The sequence below is a fragment of the Centrocercus urophasianus genome, unplaced genomic scaffold (genome assembly GCF_019232065.1).
Source record: "Centrocercus urophasianus isolate 14NV4802_14NV808 unplaced genomic scaffold, USGS_Curo_1.0 seq_10, whole genome shotgun sequence".
Lineage (NCBI taxonomy): Eukaryota > Metazoa > Chordata > Aves > Galliformes > Phasianidae > Centrocercus > Centrocercus urophasianus.
The window spans coordinates 27,004,175-27,024,016 of NW_024884142.1; the positions used below are offsets into that span (position 1 = coordinate 27,004,175).

Here is a 19,842-nt window from a genome sequence, read left to right on the forward strand (position 1 = left end):
GTCACAAGGCCAAATTGATTTTTACATTAATAACAAAACCTTGAAGCCCTAAGCCTTGTACCTCAAATACCTCCTGCTGAAGACAATGTCAGCAGCCATTTGTTCCTTTAGTCTTGCAAATCTCTTGTTTTTGACCAACGTCAAAAATAACTAATGTGAAAAAATCTGTTTCTCTTAACAGAATTATGCACATATTGCTCATCTATCTATCTCTTCTTTTGCTGGAAAATAGAACAGTGCTCCAAAGTATTGTTCCATTTTGTATTTGGAGCAAAGATGCATCATTGTTCACACTTCCAAGCCTCAGGAACTGCTTCCGACTGAAACAAAAATACTGCCTTCACTATAGACATTATCAACTTCTGCAGGCCCTAAAGTCTGAATGCACTGCTGGTACACACAACGTTCTCAAATAGCAACCACCATAAATCTCAGACTCTGTGGGCTGGTGTTCAAGAGACAAAATTAAACAGAAGTAGACAGAAGTTACATCTCTTTCATACCACTTCCCCATCACTCTAAAAAAGCAGGTGCTACATGTAGAATAAAAGCACTCCAGTAGCCTATGAAACCACAAATTATCAGGCAGTGAGACAAGTGCTTTGAGGATTATTATTTCTATGATATTCATGCATACACACTTAACAAACCCTTAGACTGTATGCATTCTATTTGCATATATGTGTGTGCATGTAGAACACCTATAATGTAAATACATAGGTAAAAGCCAATACTCTTAAGACTGATAAAACAAATTTAAGATAAATTATCTACTCTTTTATAGTGTTCTAACATGCAGCTTGGATTGCAAGGAAGTCAAATTAAGTTAACGAGAATAAAAATGTATCCATGTTTAACACAATTAAAACAAGCATTTACCTTCTTAATGCAACACAAATGATTGTTCAATGTAGACCAGAAGTTTAATTTGATTTATCTCAACTATTACAGTTTTGGCTTACATTCAGCAATGTTAGAACCCCCCATGCAAAAATCTGCCAAGAAAAAAATAAGATACAGTTACTTTTATTTGAAACTTACATACCTTGGCCTCCGAAATGCTAAACCATAATGCTGGCAAGCCAGTCCCACAGTGGGAGTATAAACAATAGGCATGAACTTTTCAATGTCAGAAGTCAGCACTTTATAGAAAAGCTTTTCATTTCGATCCTGAAGACTCATTAGTAGAATATATCTGTGGAGAATTAGATATAATTAGGCAGGCATCAAGTGGAATATATGAAGTAAATTCAGAAACAAAAAGGTGCCCAGATAATTAGTTAAAGCCATGTTTTTAAAGCAACAGCCTCTTAGTCTCCTGCCTAGAATATTTAAATTCCTGTTTGTCTTAAAGACAATACTATTTCAGACATAAAGGATAACTAACTGGTTGAGACAGAGAGCAGCTGAGAAGATCACAGTGTTGGCATATTCTACACCATCAGGAAGTTAAACTTGAGCTCCAGGTATAAAACATTAAAATGCAAGATAATTTTTAGTCTTTCAGAACCTAAACCGTACATATAAACTATTTCATTTGAAATTAAGTAGTTATTAAAAGAAAAACTAAACAAAATCTCTCACTTGCAGGAAAAAAAAAAAAAAAAAAAAAACAAACCTAGAAAATACAGCTTTTTCTTCTCTTGCCTCCATAGCAAATTCTCCCCAAACCGGATAAATACTTCAAACAAATACTTTACTGGTATGCTGCAGGACAAAGCTTTCAAAAACAGAGCTGACATATATCTTTCAACAGTGAATTTTATCCTTGTAATGAAATCTACAATTTTTTCTTTGTCTCCTAACAGAAATCAATTTTGGATTGCATTTGAAGAAGTTTTAGATTTATGTAAGCAGAAATTCCATATTAAAACATCAGAAAAATGAGAATGAAAAAATATCTTACTTATTCTGGTCTACTTCTGACTACCATCACTCTAACTCTGAATAAACACTGAGTTACTCATTATCCCAGCCAGGATCACTGGGTATGACACTGCAAATGAGAGTGTTTGTTTCTAGTGACTTCAAGTTACATTATTATTTCTTAGGTACAAGCCTGGTCAGTTCATGAAAAATTGATATTTTGGAATCTGATGAACCTAAGTAATTTAGCTAATATTCAGCTGTTTTGTTAAAGCTTAGCTTTATCCATTAGCTAAAGAAGTATTCAACAAGTCCAATACAAATGGTCAGTGCAGCCCCCTTGGCAAGAGGAGACTGCAGTGATGTGGCAGGAGTAAGAGGCAAACCAGTTAAATACCTTGTGTTACTAAGGGTATTCTGGCCTCCATACAGACAAAGATTTTGAAACCAAAATGTTGAACATGTACTCTAAATACTATCATCATGAGATATCCTGAACTATCTTCCTTTCTACATGGAAGTTTTGAATGTTTTCCAGGGTTAAATTATACCCTACACTTGCAGTTCTCAGCTGCAAATACATCTATACTAATTTTCCCTCATATTAGTACATTTCCTTACAACCTTTAATTTTCCTAGCACTTTATCATGATATGGCATGTCTTTCAATCCCCTTTATTCCAAGAGAACTTTCTTTATTAAAACCTTTCAGTTGAGAATGATTATCCCAACATTTATCATGAAATTCAAGCTCCTTTACATACAGTTGTAAATACATTTGAGGGCATTCATTTGTTTCCAGAGGATATCAAAGTGGTGTTAGAGACTATCAGGTGTATTTAGGCCTGCACTGTATCAGAGACTACAAGCATTCATGCAAGCTATGTGAACAAGTTGCTCGTATGCTTTTTCTTCTTTTTACCAGTTTTATTTAAAATGAGAAGCAAATATTTAAAATTTTAAAATACCTTTTCATTGCCCTTTCTAATTACTCAGAGCAATTCTGTATTTTAAATGTAAAGAAAGCTTTTACAGAGTAAATTAAAAGGAGCAAGTCCGAGAGTGCCTCCTTAGACTGAATGAATTCAAGTCTATGGGGCCGGATGGCTTGCATCCCAGGGTCCTGAAGGAGCTGGCTGAGGTGGTTGCCGAGCCGCTCTCCATCATATTTGAGAAGTCGTGGCTGTCAGGTGAGGTCCCGGATGACTGGAGGAAGGGTCACGTCACTCCCATATACAAGAAGGGGAGCAGGGAGGACCCGGGGAACTACAGGCCGGTGAGTCTCACCTCCGTGCCTGGGAAGATCATGGAACGGATCCTCCTGGACAACATGCTCGATCACATAAAGAATGAGCATGTGATCCGAGACAGCCAGCACGGCTTCACCAAAGGAAGGTCATGCCTAACTAATCTTGTGGCCTTCTATGATGGAGTGACGGCATTGGTGGACGAAGGGAAGGCGACTGATGTCATTTACCTGTACCTGAGCAAGGCCTTTGACATGGTCCCCCACCACATCCTCATCTCCAAATGGAGGGAAGTGGATTTGATGGGTGGACGACCCGATGGGTAAGAAACTGGTTGAAAGGCCGCAGACAGAGGGTGGTGGTCAATGGCTCTATGTCCAGGTGGAGGCCGGTAACAAGTGGTGTCCCCCAAGGGTCTGTCTTGGGACCGGTGCTCTTTAACATCTTTATTAATGACATCGATGAGGGAATTGAGTGCACCCTCAGCAAGTTTGCTGACGACACCAAGCTGAGTGGTGCGGTTGATACGGTGGAAGGAAGGGATGCCATTCAGAGGGACCTCGACAGGCTGGAGGGCTGGGCTCGGGTGAACCTAATGAGGTTCAACACGGCAAAGTGCAAGGTTTTGCATTTGGGCCGGAAGAACCCCAGGCACCCGTACAGGCTGGGAGGAGTGGTCCTTGAGAGCAGCTCGGCAGAGAAGGACCTGGGGGTCCTGATGGACGAGAGACTGAACATGAGCCAGCAGTGCGCTCTGGCAGCTCGAAAGGCAAATGGGATCCTGGGCTCCATCAGGAGAGGGGTGGTCAGCAGGGACAGGGAGGTGATTGTCCCTCTCTACTCGGCTCTTGTGAGGCCCCATCTGGAGTACTGTGTCCAGGTGTGGAGCCCTCAGTACAAGAAAGACATTGAGATTTTGGAAAGGGTCCAGAGGAGGGCGACTAAGATGATCAGGGGGCTGGAGCACCTCCCCTATGAGGACAGGCTGAGGGAGTTGGGCTTGTTCAGCCTGGAGAAGAGAAGGCTGCGGGGTGACCTCATTGCAGCCTATCAATACCTGAAGGGAACCTACACCCACGAGGGGACTAAACTCTTCAAAAGGGCTGACAACAGCAGGACTAGGGGAAATGGATCGAAGTTGAAGGAGGGAAGATTTAGGTTGGATGTTAGGGGGAAGTTCTTTACAAGGAGAGTGGTTAGGCCCTGGAACGGGCTGCCCAGGGAGGTTGTGGATGCCCCGTCCTTGGATGTGTTTAAGGCCAGGTTGGACGGGGTCCTGGGCAACCTGATCTGAATGTGTGTGTTTGGTGGCCCTGCTGGGCAGGGGGGTTGGAACTACATGATCCTTGAGGTCCCTTCCAACCCGGGTGATTCTGTGATTCTGTGATTCTGTGATTCTGTTTTTTAAAAGCTTCTTCAAGGGCTGCCATTCTGTTTGCTAAAATTCTCCATTCTGTTTTTTCTGTCCTTGAGCAATAAATTGGGATTTGATTTTCTTATTTGTATTTATTATACCACTTTCATATTTGGGATATGATTAAAAAATTAAAAAGATAATAATAGCACAGTAAATAAAATCATATTTAAAATATTGCATATTTGGCCATATCCAAATCAGCATAATAGATGCTATTATCAGAAGAAAAATATTTCTAGTTAAGAGCAATTTTGATTAGAAGGCTAATTTTCCGTGGGTACAAAATATCTCCTCAAACTACTTTCTTATGAGCTCCAGCTTTCAGAGAAATTCCTTTTAAGAAGAAAAACCAAAAATCTCTCATCCTCAATGTGGTGTTCGTTATAAGGCATTAGACAACCACTGTGCATCTCTTAGCAAAAGCCAAGTAATCTACAGAATTAAAACCATGAAGAAGTTTTCAGCATTGTGTTTTAAAAAAGATACATTTAAAATGAAGTATTTCATGGAATCTTTTACTAAAGACCACATGTAATTAAAAACATAGTGAAAATGAGCAATAAAATGTTGAGAATGATCGTTTGTGCTATAAAAAGGGAGAAAAATACTATCTGTTCTCATACAAGGAGTCATGAACAAAGATTTCAAGGAAAAGGTTCAAAAGTAGAAAACCAAGAACTGGCAAGGAAGGCAGTGGAGACTGCCAAGTATTCACATTTTTCCTATGTCATTCTGCTTCCTCGCCTTCACTTCACCTAAGAATTTGTAGTGCTAGATTGCTATTTGAATGCTAAAAGAGGGGAGATTAAGGCTATTTTTTTGGAAAAAATTTTTTACTCAGAGAGTGATGAGGCAGTGGCACAGCTGCCCAGAGAGCTGTGGATGCGCCATCCCTGAAGGCACTTGAGGCAGGGTTGGGTGGACCCTGGGCAGACAGAGCTGGTAGGGAGCAGCCCTGCCCATGGCAGGGGGCTGGAACTGAGTTGGCTTTAAGGTCCCCTCCAATCTAAGCCATTCCATGATTCCATGATTCTATTAAAATTAGAATCAATTACTGAAACAATAAATGGATAACAACCAAATACCATCCAAAAAACCAAAGGAAAACTGATATAGCTACTGGAAAATTTGACTATTTCTTAGGATAATTTAGTCTACATGTGCCCTGTTGACCTTCATTTTACACATTAAAATGGAATAACATAGAATAACATAAGCAAACACATAACAAAAAACAATAGCATTTGTTTGCCCTTAGCTTGCAAGACATGAGAGAAAATAAAGGAAACTTGGAAGAAATATACATATATGTGTATGCATAATTTGTATAACTTGTGTAAAGTCACATAGATTTCTTTAAATTAACAATGTCAATGTTATTTAAGCAGTGAACTTAAAGAAAAAAATAAAAATATACAATATTCTAGGGAAAAAAAATGAACCGCTGGACCCTCTCCTTATGCTAACATGTTCAGTAAAATTTTTAACACTATAACTGGAGAAAGAAAAGCTCTGATAGAACATATGTCTGTCTAAAGGGCAAAGACTTCAGTGTCAGTATGTAGCAAAAATAAAGACAATTAGGAACATACGGGGGGGGAAATCATATTACTTGTAGAATTCGTTGCAGCTTTTCCACATTAAGTTAGAGCAGAATTATTTTCTGTTACTGGCTTTTTTTGTTTTTGTTTTTGCCAAGCATACCAGGCAGTGTACTTGCTTCTGTTTCACATTCGTCTTGTATATGAACTTGTGGTATTTCAGAACACAGCAATTCCACACTGCAAGTCAGCAAAGGAATATCAGCCATGCCAAAAAATGTAATGCCATGGTACTATCAGCTCTGCTTTATGAATTTGCACAAACATGTTTTCCAATCAAAACCAGAGCAGGCTACAAGCCTGCCAGTGTACCGCACTGTCTTACACAGCACACGTTTCATCAGATAATACTCTTCTATCTAAAGCATTTAGTAGCATCTGGTACTGTCATATCCAAATGCACATACGTAATCTTTTGTACTGTGATGTAAAACACACCCACGGCCAAATTCTAGTTTCAGGAGTAAAACAATAGCGTCCCTTTCTCTCTTCTCAACCACTGCTCTTATGGGAAAGAAGACTAGATGCATGCTGGTAGTATGTAGAAGTAGAAGTAACTTTTTGTCTAGAATTCTTATCTTTGCTTTCACTAGAAGGCAACAGATGTGTGCTCTCATACAAGCTTGTCCATGAATAGCTTCCTCTACAGGTACCGCTGAGACTGTCTTTCAATTTCCAGTTAAAACAGCCAAAGTTTCCCAACAGTCTCCATCAGTGATAGGACTCAAGTAGTAATACAGGAGCAGGATCACATTTCCTTCTCCTTTTAATATATATCAACATGAATGCGACTACAGGAGACCAGAATTAACATAGAGCCTTGAAGGACAGTATTTTTTTAATTTAAAAAATGGCTCTGAGCTCACAGATATGTAGTGTGCATGTTTGCAGAGCATGGCGTCTACTGACGCTCCAATAAAATTTGCAGACACATACAAACGGCTGCAAATCACATTTTGCACGCACAAGCTTTTCATACTCAATTCACAAAAACATCTTCTCACACAAACGTCTCTGAAAAGAAGCCCAAGTTCGTAATCTGTAAAGGAAGCGTCTTCTGCATACAAATACTACCAAGTTTTCTGTCAGCTTGTTCAGCCCAGAGCAGAGGAGCTGAAGGGAGACCTCATGGCAGCCAACCACTCTTCACAGGGTGCACTGCTCTCTGGTGTCAGTGACAGGACAGGTTCTATGCTTCCATGAAATGTATACCTATACATCTACCACTCAAATGTTTTTACTTTACTAAAAACTGAAGAAAACACCTCTACAATATAATTCATATATTTCTTTATCACATAGCATGACATGAAGAACCAATTCAGAACTGCTGGGTCTGAATACATAGAATACATATGTGATTTCTTACAGAGGGTCTTGTGGATTTACGCATTTTTAATTTATATAATTTTAAGTGCTTAAGTGTTTAAGTTCTTAATTTTCCCAATTTTACATTGATCAAGGGTTATTCAGTGCATATTACATAGCTGCTGTAGATCCGTGTTACCAGCTGAGGTTGTAAAGCCCCTCTGGAGATTGCCAGCCTCATATTCCTGCACCAGGCAGGGTCAGCGAGAGCAGAGAAAAGCCTGGATTCATCTTTGCTTCCTGGCATCTAGTGTCAGATAGATTTCTCTTTCCTTTCTTCTAGTGTAACAAAGTAAGTATTCTGCTAACTATTCCTATGGTTGTGGGAGACCACTGCAATCAAGTGATGGGTATATTGTGGATTTTTTATGTTTGAAATGGCACAGCATTCAAATTTTCAATGATTTATCATATAGAATTGGCAGTTGTTTTGTGTTTTTTTTTTTTCCTTTTCTGGCAGAAAAGAAAAAGGCTATTAAAATGTCAAAATATTTCGGTTGAAAAGTAGAGAATTAAGATTTGTATTTATGGCTAGTCTCCTCTTGCATTCTGCATAGTTAAATCTGCAGCTTTCCATCTAAGTTGTTATGAGAAGTACAAGCGCTTCTTTTTCCTGTAACCTGAACCAGGAGCAAAAGCTCCTTGCAAGTTAAGAAACACATCGTAATATGGTATAAAAGGCTTTTCTACCTGCTTTTAATTTACAGATGAATAGAAAATACAGCAGGTCAAGTAGAAACAAACAACTGTATTGTCCTGTAACGAAGGCACTTCTTCACAGAAGAGTTAAGGAGGAAATGGAAACATAAGGACAGAAGAAGCTAACTGCTATGGTAATATATGTGCATAAAGGACGTGTCTCTATGACAGTTTATGTTATGCTATACATAGAGACTCAGACTTAATCATTCTAGCCTGAGAAGTTACTACTCTGATAACTGATATTTCTCTCCCTAAAATCACTGGATGCTAGCTAATGCAGAAAAGGTACTGCAATCATGTCTTCTGCACAGACAAGGAATGACAAGGGGAAACGGCAGGAAACTGCAGCATAGGAAGTTCTGCACAAATGTGCGCAATAACTTCTTTACGGTGAGGTGACGGAGCACTGGAACAGGCTGCCCAGGGAGGTGGTGGAGTCTCCTTCTCTGGAGATGTTCAAGACCTGCCTGGATGCCTACCTGTGCGACCTGCTGTAGGGAACCTGCTTTGGCAGGGGGGTTGGACTCGATGATCTCTGGAGGTCCCTTCCAACCCCTACAATTCTGTGATTCTGTGATTCTGCATGCTTCTAGTATTTTGCCTCTATGAAAAACAAACATTATGGGGACTTCAAATAGACACCAATAGACAGGTACTTATTAGCCGCTGGTTATTATAAAGATAAGAAGACATGCCATGTCAGAGAAAAGGGGAAAAATACAGAGGAACGCTGCTGTAACCTATGTAGTTTTACCAAATGAGTATTCCTAAATGCTATCCTTCTCCCCGTCTCAGTTTTGTTCTTTAAAAACCTATATTACATAACAGTTTTACAATGCTTTAGATATTTTATATATTTTGTAAGCATACGTATCCATATACAGGAACAGATGTTGTTGAGTTTAGCTTAATTGTTCTCAATTTTTGACAGCAACAGCTCAAAATTCATCTCATCTACCATCACAGAGAAAAAAAGGACTACGTTTCATAATTAGGTTCCAATTTTACAGCCATATTTTACCTGTCTAAGTCGGATGTCAGTCTTTCAAAATTCTTAAGAATAGTCAAAACCTGGACATCTTGACTGAGAAAGCAAGGTGGCAACAGTCCATGGATATTCAGTTGTTGCCTTTCCTCCAAGGTAAAAGCCATGCCCTGCAATAAATATATATACACATAAGAGAGAGATAGATGGAGAGATATCTTTTAATAGAATTCTTCAGCAAAATATAACACAAGTGAAGTCACCATCAGAAAAATAATCTATTTAATACTAAACATAATTAAAAGTTACAAAATTATTTTGGAAAAAAAGTTTATTACTGAATACAAGAGAATATTCCTGCATAGTGCAATGGCTCCATTCCAGAACAGAATGAATTAAAATCTTTCAACACTGCAGTATTATTCCCTGCAAAGTTATTAAACTACAGCTCAACTACAGAACAGCAGTTCACAGGTTTTGAAAAGTGAATGAATGTTCTTAAACACTTATTTGTTTGGCTTTCTTCTGAACACAAAGCATGGATAATGTTCATTTCAGTTTAAACATTATGATCTTAATGTCTGAAAGTTTTTCAAGATCTGGGTAATGTCAGGTGATCACATGAATTTTTAACATAATGCCATAGTACAACGAAGTACTCATTCTCTTTTTATAGTCAAAGAGGTTGATCCAGAACTCAACCGAAACAGGGCCATTCTGAGTTTAGTATATATTCAGATCCAAATTTCTTTTGTTTTTCAAATTTGCATTCAGCTACAGTAAGAAGAATCTTGTTACAGACTGACTCATAGCATCCAGAAGACTTTAAAAAGTAGTTAGTATGTTAAACAGACAGTCATAAAATACAATGTTTGCAGCTTAAAGATTGGTAGACAGCCAAATATCTGGCAAAAATCTGCTTTTATAATGAGATATGTTTGTCTAAAATGTGTTTAGAAATATATTCAGAAATATATTTCAGAAATTACTCAGGCTATTGAAAAAAATACTATGCCTTTAGAGCAGAAAGACGTTTGTGTGTGTAGTATATCAATACCAAGGATCCTAAACATTGAAGTTTTACTTTGTTATAGTAACTGCAGCCAGAGAAGACTGCTGGTGAAATCAGATTTGGGAGATAAAAAGGAACATGATAGGGTTTTCTTCTATATATGACCTATCAAATCAATACATGCTTCACACTGTAACTACTACATGACGCTCCACCAACACGTTGTCCCATTGCCTTAAATCCTGCCCGCCTTTCTTACATCCTTGGAGCATGCCTTGCAGTTCTGCAGGCATTCATTCCAGGTTTACATCAAAAATTTCTGTAATGTACTATCTCTGTAATACGTATATGAGGTTAGATAGCATTTATCACTCAACAAGAGGATTTATGTATATGTATACCAGTAAAAATAAACGAGCCATCAGACAGTTGCCTAGTCTTCTATGCCTATTGTACAAAACACACAAAACATTTCAGTTCTTCCAAAAACAGAAAAGATGAGGAAATACCTTGGGTGTTCTCATGGCACAAAAGAGGGAAAAAGAACTGTGTGATGTTTTTTGCATTCATTCTCTTGTGGACAATAAATACTACTATGGTACCTTCACATCTATTATAAATATAATTTCAAAATGTCTTATTTCATTTCACCCTTAGAATCAGCAGGTGAAAAAATGATGAAAAAAAAGAAGGCAACTGCAAATGCCAAAGGTACCCCCCACTACTCGTGTTGTATCATGAGATCAGATTCACAGTCCTCTACACAATACCATTACTGCCTTTTACACAACATCTAGTGATGAAAGATGATGTGTTGGTACTGGACAGTTTGATTATACGGACAAGTTTCCATTTTCAGAAATGAACTTATTTTGACAGAACAGAAATAAACTACAAAATTGTTTTTCCCTCTTACTGTTCCATGCTTTTCATACTAATTTTCATCAAAATAGCTTTCAAGTAGTTATATCATAGCTGGCTGAAAAACAAAACAAAACAAAACAAAAAAAACCCAGCAATTCCATCACTATCTACATATTATCTGCATTTAGATGGTACACGTTTTGTTCAGTCTGCACTAAAATGCCATTAACCGAGTTGTTACCTCTAAGCACAAGATGACCCCAAAACAAGGAAAAGAAAAATTCATGACAAAAACTTTTCAAAATGCCAAACAACTCTGGATTATTAAATATACTCCTTTCACACAAAGAAAGTGAGTGAAAACAATTTTAGTAAAGGCTAACAATCATTTTGCTACAGCTTTCCATGCATGCATTCAGGGGTTTCAAAAGCCGTGTTTTTTCCTGATCCAACATTACCTTTTTTGTGTCCCTGCATGCCATGAGTGACTTCACCTGACATTACATTTTGAAAGACCAATAAAAAATAAAAAGTCAACACTCCTCAAGGGTTTCAAAGTTGGTTTCTCTATCCTCAGTAGACTTTTTTTGCCCCAGGAAATACATAAAAGCTGTGCATGTACACTCATGCACACACACCCTTCAGCGTCAATTCCAAATTATTGGACTTAAGAGAGCTTCACAGTTTCAGTGGATCAGTGTTGACAAAAAAGTGGCAAGCCAATTATCCTCTGTTTTTCTCCTCTCCTGTATCAATTAGAGAGGATTCTTCTGAAAGAAAGATTTGTGCTTACCTTCACTTTTATTGTTTGTGCTTACCTTCACGTTTAGGAATAAGATACGAACTTTAATTACTACTCTACAATTTGCATTCTTGATGGAAACTATATTTTAAAACAGACACAAGAAAAGTTACTGCATCTTGCCAAATTCCCTTTTAAAAAAGTGTTTCATCTTGGAATAGCATATTTTCCACATGTTGCTACAGCTCCTACAGTAAATGTTAATTTCTTTTGGGCAGTACTTCAAAAACACAGCACTCATCTATACCTACTACATTATACATGGTTTTAAAATTCTCTACTTGTATACTCTTCTTCAGAACAGATATCATGAGTTTTTCAAATGTATAAGATGGAACTTTAGTTCCCTTTTTCTCTGCTACTTTATATGCTTACAAGAAAATAATTATGACTGAAACACATTGCATGACGATTTAATGAGAAGATCATACACTTCTCATACACTGTTTCATCTTCTTATAATAGGGTGAGCCGGTCTACATACATTTTGTGGCTTAGGTTTGGATTTCTTGTACTAGTTTTTCATATGCAGTTTTCTACTTCAGAATTATGTTTGAAGTGTTGTTTCCCAGCCATCCAGCAGAGAGTGCTCTAAGTTCAGCGTGGTTTACATGCTCCTTGTAGAGAGCTAACTGTGCACACACCTGGATGGGGCAGGCTTCCAACCTGTAAATGTAGCTCAACTTTAAGAGAACTGTGGACATTTTCATTTTGCACTCTGTATTACAAATAATTTGTTCAAGAAGAACAGTAGTGTGGCAATCTAAAAATAAAATAAGATCAAGTGACTGCAACTGTAAGCATTAAACTTTACCTATATTCTGTTGCTTCTGTTCACTGCTTTGTGTCTTCAGAAGGCAACATATATACCACCATAATCAGAAACTGAGTTATGTTTAAGTCTCATGGGTAAGAGTTTTGAAGTCTTAAATGCTTTTGTCTCATATGCATCTTTAATCTGGCTTCGGTAAAACCTTGAGTTCTTCTTCATCCATCTCATTACCTGCCTTTCTCACAAATCACTTGGCAGAATTGGCTTTTTTTTTTTTAAACTTTACTGCTCCTTACACACAGCTCCTACTCTCAGTTTTACAGGAAGTTTTTTGTGTCTGTTTTTCTCTTTTTCATCTTCAAGAAGTTCAACTCATTGCAAATACATTTAATTCTGAACTCATTACTCAGATTGCAATGTTGATTACTTGTAGCAATTATTTATATTAATACACATTGTGCAGTATTATTTTATTATTTAATCTTTATCAGTTTATTAACTCAGCTCTTACCTACGTTCTCCACCCAGCCTCTATGCTCTCCCACAATCCATGCCATTACATGCTTATTTTCATGCAATTACACATCACTTTCCTTGTTCAGTAGCAGCCATATAACAGAAAAGCAGAAAAACACCACTTTGAATGAAACAGGTTTTTGCACCAGCTTTCAACCAAATTGACATGGTCTGCTTGAGGAGACAGAGAGCACATTCAAAACATTTCAAGAGCTATCTCAGTCTCAGTTCACAGTCAGCAAAGAGACAAGTTCTCTTTTAACACAAATTAGACTCCAAAGATTACATAAACTCCTTAAGAAAAAGTGCACCAAAATTATGTGCGCATGTTGTTTATGCGCTAATGAGATTCAACTCCATCAGTGGGTAGCCAGAACTACCTCAACAGAATGTTCATCTCAGACATTCTCCTTCAATTTCTTTAAAGACCTAGTACTCTTTTGTTCTAGTAGGCCAAAATGCCCATTTTTATAAACCATTCAGAAAAAAAAAAGGCTTATCTCCACCTGCAGGTCTCACTGTACACAACTCTTAACATTTCAGCATGTAGGACTATGCTGTCTTCAAAGATGAAACCGTGCTCACATCCAAGGGTCTTAGAAGTGGTGACTCTTTCTTCAGCTTCTGGTCATAGCAAACAAAGCCCAGTAAGACTTAAGTCATCCCTGAGACTCAAAAGACAACCTGCAACACTAACATCTGAACTCAAGTGACAGCACAAGTAGTTGAGTATAAACGATCTGTGCAAGGGGGAAGGAAGAAATGAAGAGGAAACTAAAAAGAAAACATATCTAGAAGTACCATTTGCTTTACAAGAAAAAGTTTCTGGACTGCTGATCTAAGATGCTACTAGATAAAAGTCACAATCTCTAAGATATCTTGGGGACACCAGACAACAGTTGATCACTGTCTCAGAGCCAAGAAAAAGTAAAAAAAAAAAAAACCCTCTCAATTAAAAGATCTTTCCATGTATCACAATGTTAAGAGTGAACTAATTTCAACAGTATCTGGAAAGAACCACTCAAATCCAAGGGATGCAGATATGCAGAACATCTGTGGCTGCAGCTGGAAGGAGCAGAGCTGGCTCCAAGCCACCGCCTGCAGCCTGCTGCTGGAAAAGCCGGTAAGTCAGAGCAGAGCACAAGCATTCTGGCACACAGTGTGCAGAGAAAAGCCCACAGCTGCACGGAACACAAGTCTGCAAAAAGATTTGAATCACTTCTTTGAAGAAATATGCCTACAGACAGAACCCTGCCATTCCGTATCTTAAAAAATAATAACAATAAAAGAAAAGAAAAAAGGAAAATAAAATGAGAAGTAAGTTTGTGGCTGAAGAACTAAAAACATTTTCCAGTCACCAGAGAAAAGATTTTCCTCAAGATTTCTCAGGTATGTCACTATTAGTTGCCAGTCCCAGGACATCCCATATTGCTCACACTATTTTATGCACAGGTTTGTCTCCAAAAGTTCAACAGAATGAGAGGTGGTTCTCTGGAAAACTTAGACTTTAGTATGTATAAAACTCTTCAAGCAAATCCTTTACTGCTCCTGCTTTTGCCTTTCATAATTTTGGCTTCTCATACTACACCAGTGCTGTTAGGGAAGAATCCAAGTCAAAACAAATACAATTTTCTTTTGCTTTATTTTAAGGAGGACTTCATAGGCTGAGAAAACAGCATAATATATGTATAGTCCTGCTGGATGTGCGCTAAATAAAAACATTTCCAAGCACACAACAGATTGTGCTTCCCTCTAAGATGAGAATTTCTTTTTTTCCTGTAAATATTAGGTATTCAAATAACTTTATTAAAATTTCCATAAAAGAATATGGCACACATGTATTTTCAAGCATTTTAAGCTCTGTTTAAGAGTCTGATGATCTGCAAATCCCTTTGTAATATTTTATATTATTTGTACTTAAAGAAATTCCCTATGTGCAATCAAAAATGAAGATTTAGAAGTTTTTCCCTTTCACTTTGCACTTTGGAGAAAGCAGAAAAATACCCTAGATTTTCCATATCGAAAACTGTTTAAAGGGACAACACCCCAGGAAGCAGAGAATATTACTCTGAGATGCGCTGAGTAATAAACTTATTCTTCTAAAAACAGATGTGGTTCATGGCAAGACATTTAGGTTGGATTACTAAGTATAGCTAAAGATGATCCTGTTAGTTTCTTTCAACATTCTTGTCATGATTGCCACAAAATACCAGGTGCACAGACAACTATTTTGGATATCTGAGTTAATTTCTCTTCTTTGAACCGCTGTTTAGGCCAGAGCAGTCACAAAGTGCCACTATAGCTAAAAAGAAGGAATAAGCTTAATACTGCAACTCAAGCAATGGTTTTCTGTTATCTAGGATCATTGTTTGGACCTCAGGAAAGCAATACCTGTGCCAAATATCATTTTCAAAGATGAAGCTCAGACATGAATACTGAATATGAAAATACAAATCCTGTTTTGCAACCCTCAGGCAACAGATGCACTATAGTTGATGGGGACAGTGCTGATCACACAAAAAAAGAAGAAACTACCCTAATTTCCACTATAAAATATCAAGGGGCATGGATTTGACTTGGCGCATATTTTTAAATGCAGCTAGTGTCTAAGTTGAAGAGCTATATTCTGATTTTTAGCACTTACAATGTCACCATTGTTTTCCAGGAGTCATAATACACATTATGACTCCTGACAATATGACAATATGACAATAAACATAAAGCATATTGCACATCAAATTACTTCAAGTTTCAAGGAAAGTCAGGAGACTTGAATTATAGTCACAGCTCAATTCTATGTCCATTGGATTTTCAAATGCAAACTTAAAAAGTCATGTCACCAAGGGAAACTGAAACCAAAGTCACAAACAGCTTCTCACAAATAAACCACAGATAAATACAGTAGCTAATAAACACATCCAAGGCCTTATGACTCAAAACAAATGCAGATGGCTAAAAGGAGATCAGGCTTCTCTTGGCAAATTCATCATGGGAATGTGTGGGCAGCTTGGCAGCCTCGCAGTGAGCTGGTGATGGGGATTTCATATGCGCATGATTCAGGCTAGCACATTAGAAATGACACATCATTGCATTCTTATTTTGGCAATCTTCCTTCAATCTGTTGTAAACAGTTACCTGAAAGAAGGTAATCAAAATTATTTTAAGAAAGTTTTGGTACATATTTGTCTTATTATACACAGACATATACAGTAAAATCTTTTCACATTGCATAACCTCTCCTCACTTTAAGACTGTGATTGCACAAACAGCAGAGATTAAGAAATTGAAGAGTACAACAAGCCATCAGTTAATACTGTATAAAAATACAGAGCATGTTGTGGTATAATTTGGGATGGGACAGAATCTAGACTTAAACATTAAACGTAGATGTTTATAGGCAATCTAGGCACCTATCCTCTTATAGCAATTATACAATATACAGTACTGATAAAGAATGATCCAACTCACTCTAGAAAAGACGACTTGCAATCACTAATCCAAATTTCACCCTAGGCTCCAATAACAGTATTGCCTACAAACCAAATTTAGATGTGCACATGTAAGAGCCAACTGTTACAGGTTCTAAGATACCAGAGATATCAACATGACATAGCTTATTATGGCAATGATGTCAACTGTAAATCAATTTCAAGAAGACTTGGGATGCTTGAACAGCAACAGGTGGAAATCAGGCACAACATCAGGCAAAGCAATCCTGTGTACCTCAAACAGCCCTAGTCATCTACATGCCTCTTCAAGGGAAGTGATTGTCCCACTCCATTCTGACTGGTGCAGCCTTACCTTGAGAACTGCATGCAGTTCTGGGAGCCACAGTATAAGAAGGACATAAAACTAATATAGAGCATCCAAATGAAGGCTGTGAAGATGGGGAAGGTGAGTGAGAAATGGCTGAGGTCCCTTGGATTCTCAGCCCAAGGCAGAGGAGACTGAGGAGATGATTCACAGCAGCCTGCAGCTCCTCATGAGAGGAAGTGCTGAGCTGCACTCCCTGGTGACAGCTACAGGAACCTAAAGGGACAGTGGGGGTTAGGGAAAGGTGGGCATGGAAAAGATTCTTCACCACAGGGCTGTGGGCCTGGAACAGGCTCCCTAGGGCAGTGGACATGGCCCTGAGCTGCCGGAGTTCAAGGAGCACAGGTTTGGAGTTGATGATTTCTTGAGGTTCCTCCCAGCCCTTCAATTGTGTGTTATTCTGTGAGAGTGTTTGGGCAATCATCTCAGACAAAGGGTTTAAATTTTAGGTGTGGATTCAGAAGCTGGACTTCGTGTTCTTTGTTGGTCCCTTCCAACTCAGGTTATTCTGTGATTCTATGATATGTGAGACACTACATCAAACTCCAAATGTCCTTTTGATTCCCAATCCATGTGTCCCACTAAAATCATCTTACTTTGAATCCTTCATATTATTACAAAAATGCTTAAGCTCAAAGTAACCCCAAAATTGCAAGAACTGGATTTGTATGCTTTTAATCAGAGCTAGGAGCCTTAAAAGTAGATTTCAAATAATCTTGAAGACCTGATGTCATTTGCAAACTGCAGCAGATAAGGAGAAAGAACTCCCAACCTGCACCTCCCAAATCACAGACCTCTACAGCTTTCCTGCAGTACCTGAATCTGAGATACCACTCAGGGAACAGTTGTGTTAGTGTTAAGATCTGTAGAGATACCTATCCTATCACTTTTAATGTGAGTGCACCAATATTGCTCTCTGGCATATTGCTACATGTTTCAGCATCAACTATAATTTCTAATCTTTTCCCCTACTATTCTTGTCCCTTGTGATACAGTTGTTATACAGAGTTGCGATAAAAGTCTTTTGGTGAGAGCTGGTGAGAATATGCTCTGCAGGTCCCCATGCCCCAGTAGGACCCCTGAGTCTACAGAGGAGCTGCCTGTGGAAGTCCCCCAGGACATGCTGAACATCACAGAAGAATCGCACTGCTGAACACCCAGCGCTGATAAGCTCAGAATCCTGCAAGACATCAGATCTGCTCAAGGCCCCCACTGCATGTTGCCATCGAGCTGCACAACCTGTGGCACTTCCAAGAAGGAGGTGGCTGCTGCGTGCAGTCAAGGACTGCAGACAGATGCAGACAGATGCCTGGGGGAACAAGGGCACTGAGGGCTTTCTGAGCACCCAGTTGAAAGCCACCAGTGAGCTTGTAGCAAATTTTTTTAAATAAAGATGACACTGATTTTTACTAGACCTTTCCAAAAATTCCCATTTTACTATAGAAATGAATTCTTTTGAGCATAAGATGCTGTGAGTCAGTACTGGTATAACTATAATCAAGGATGTCTGCAATGCTATCAGTGGAATAACTAACACGGAACCTTTATTTATGAAGGGAATTTAGACAAGTGTAATATCGGCTGACAACTGACATATATTGCTAACTAGAGCATTTCCAAATGAAATGCCAAATGAAGGTATTTAATCATAAATATTATATAAAGGACAGTTTCCACGTATGCAGTCTTCAATATGCCAGTTACATGTGCAAAATCAGATACTATTTGAGAGTCAGTCAGATTTCCATGTAGGTAGATGAGGAATTTCAGTGACTGCCAAAAAGTGCATCTGTTTAAAATATCCACTTATCCAAATACAGGTTAGTAAGCCCTGAAATCCTGAGGGGATTTGATAGACCTGATATGCTTAGCAGATTTTATTGTTGCCTTTCAGAGAGTAAAGTGATTATCAACTACTGTGTTCTGTGCTCCTGACAGGACAAATTTCTCTTCAGCAGCATAAAAAATAATTAATACAAATAAATATTTTAAATACTGTAGCTTAGATTTGCTTAGAGTAGCACCACAATAGCAAAATGAAATACACAGTAATAGTCTAAAATAATGCAATGCAAAAGGAAGCAGGCAGAAAGAAATGGTGATCAGCAAAGGAGGCTCAAATTTGAGGTTTGTTTAGCAGGCAACTCAAAAACTTATAAAGAAAAGCTTCTAACAGAGATTAGCATACCTTAACATTTATTTTTAAACATCTTCCTAACTATAGCAGCTTTAAAAAAAGTGAAATTTCCCTCTCATGACCAAGATACTACGTGCCCATTTGATTTGTAGTTGCTGTCATGGAGAAATCTTACATCTATTTTCTACACCTTGCTACCCATGTTGTCCTAAATAGGTCACTTTTTCTTGAAACTTTCCACTGCTGCTTCTACTCACATGGGGCTAAGGCTCAAAGATTAGGATGTTAAAACAGCTCACTCCACACCTATAGCAGTACAACAGCTGCAGCTTGATAGGACACTCCCTATTAAGCAACATAGCTCCAGGAAGAGTGGCCTGGATAAGATTTGACCAGAGAACTGTTGGTATCAAACTTACTGAACCTAAATGATGAATATATTATCAGATGACTGATGTGTAGCGCAGTCCTACTCTAAATCAGATCTCTGGGCTCTCTGCTTACTCTACAGAGACACTGAGCTGGCCACTAGGATGAGCATTTTTCTCTTTTTTGGACCAAAAGTAGTGTAAACAGCCATTCTGGACTAAAAGCTTTCCACTGTCATAGGTAATTCAGATCCATTCTGGATTACACAGTCTATCATCTGTAAATCTTTTTGGTCATACAATAAAAGCACATTTTACATGCGTATCAGGTATTTCTTCATTCTATGGTTTGAAACTTACTTTTCCTTTCAT

At 38.2% G+C, this 19,842-nt stretch overlaps 1 protein-coding gene across 1 annotated transcript in view; it reads right to left on the reverse strand.

The window, feature by feature from the left end:
* ME1 (malic enzyme 1) overlaps positions 1–19,842 on the reverse strand; it is a 158,459-nt gene that overhangs the window by 109,045 nt on the left and 29,572 nt on the right. Inside the window, exons 2-3 of the mRNA XM_042816538.1 lie at positions 9,223–9,356; positions 1,046–1,195 (exon numbers count right to left, since the gene is read on the reverse strand). Of these exons, the coding sequence (XP_042672472.1) occupies positions 1,046–1,195; positions 9,223–9,356 (284 nt within the window). The remainder of the gene's footprint in view (positions 1–1,045; positions 1,196–9,222; positions 9,357–19,842) is intronic.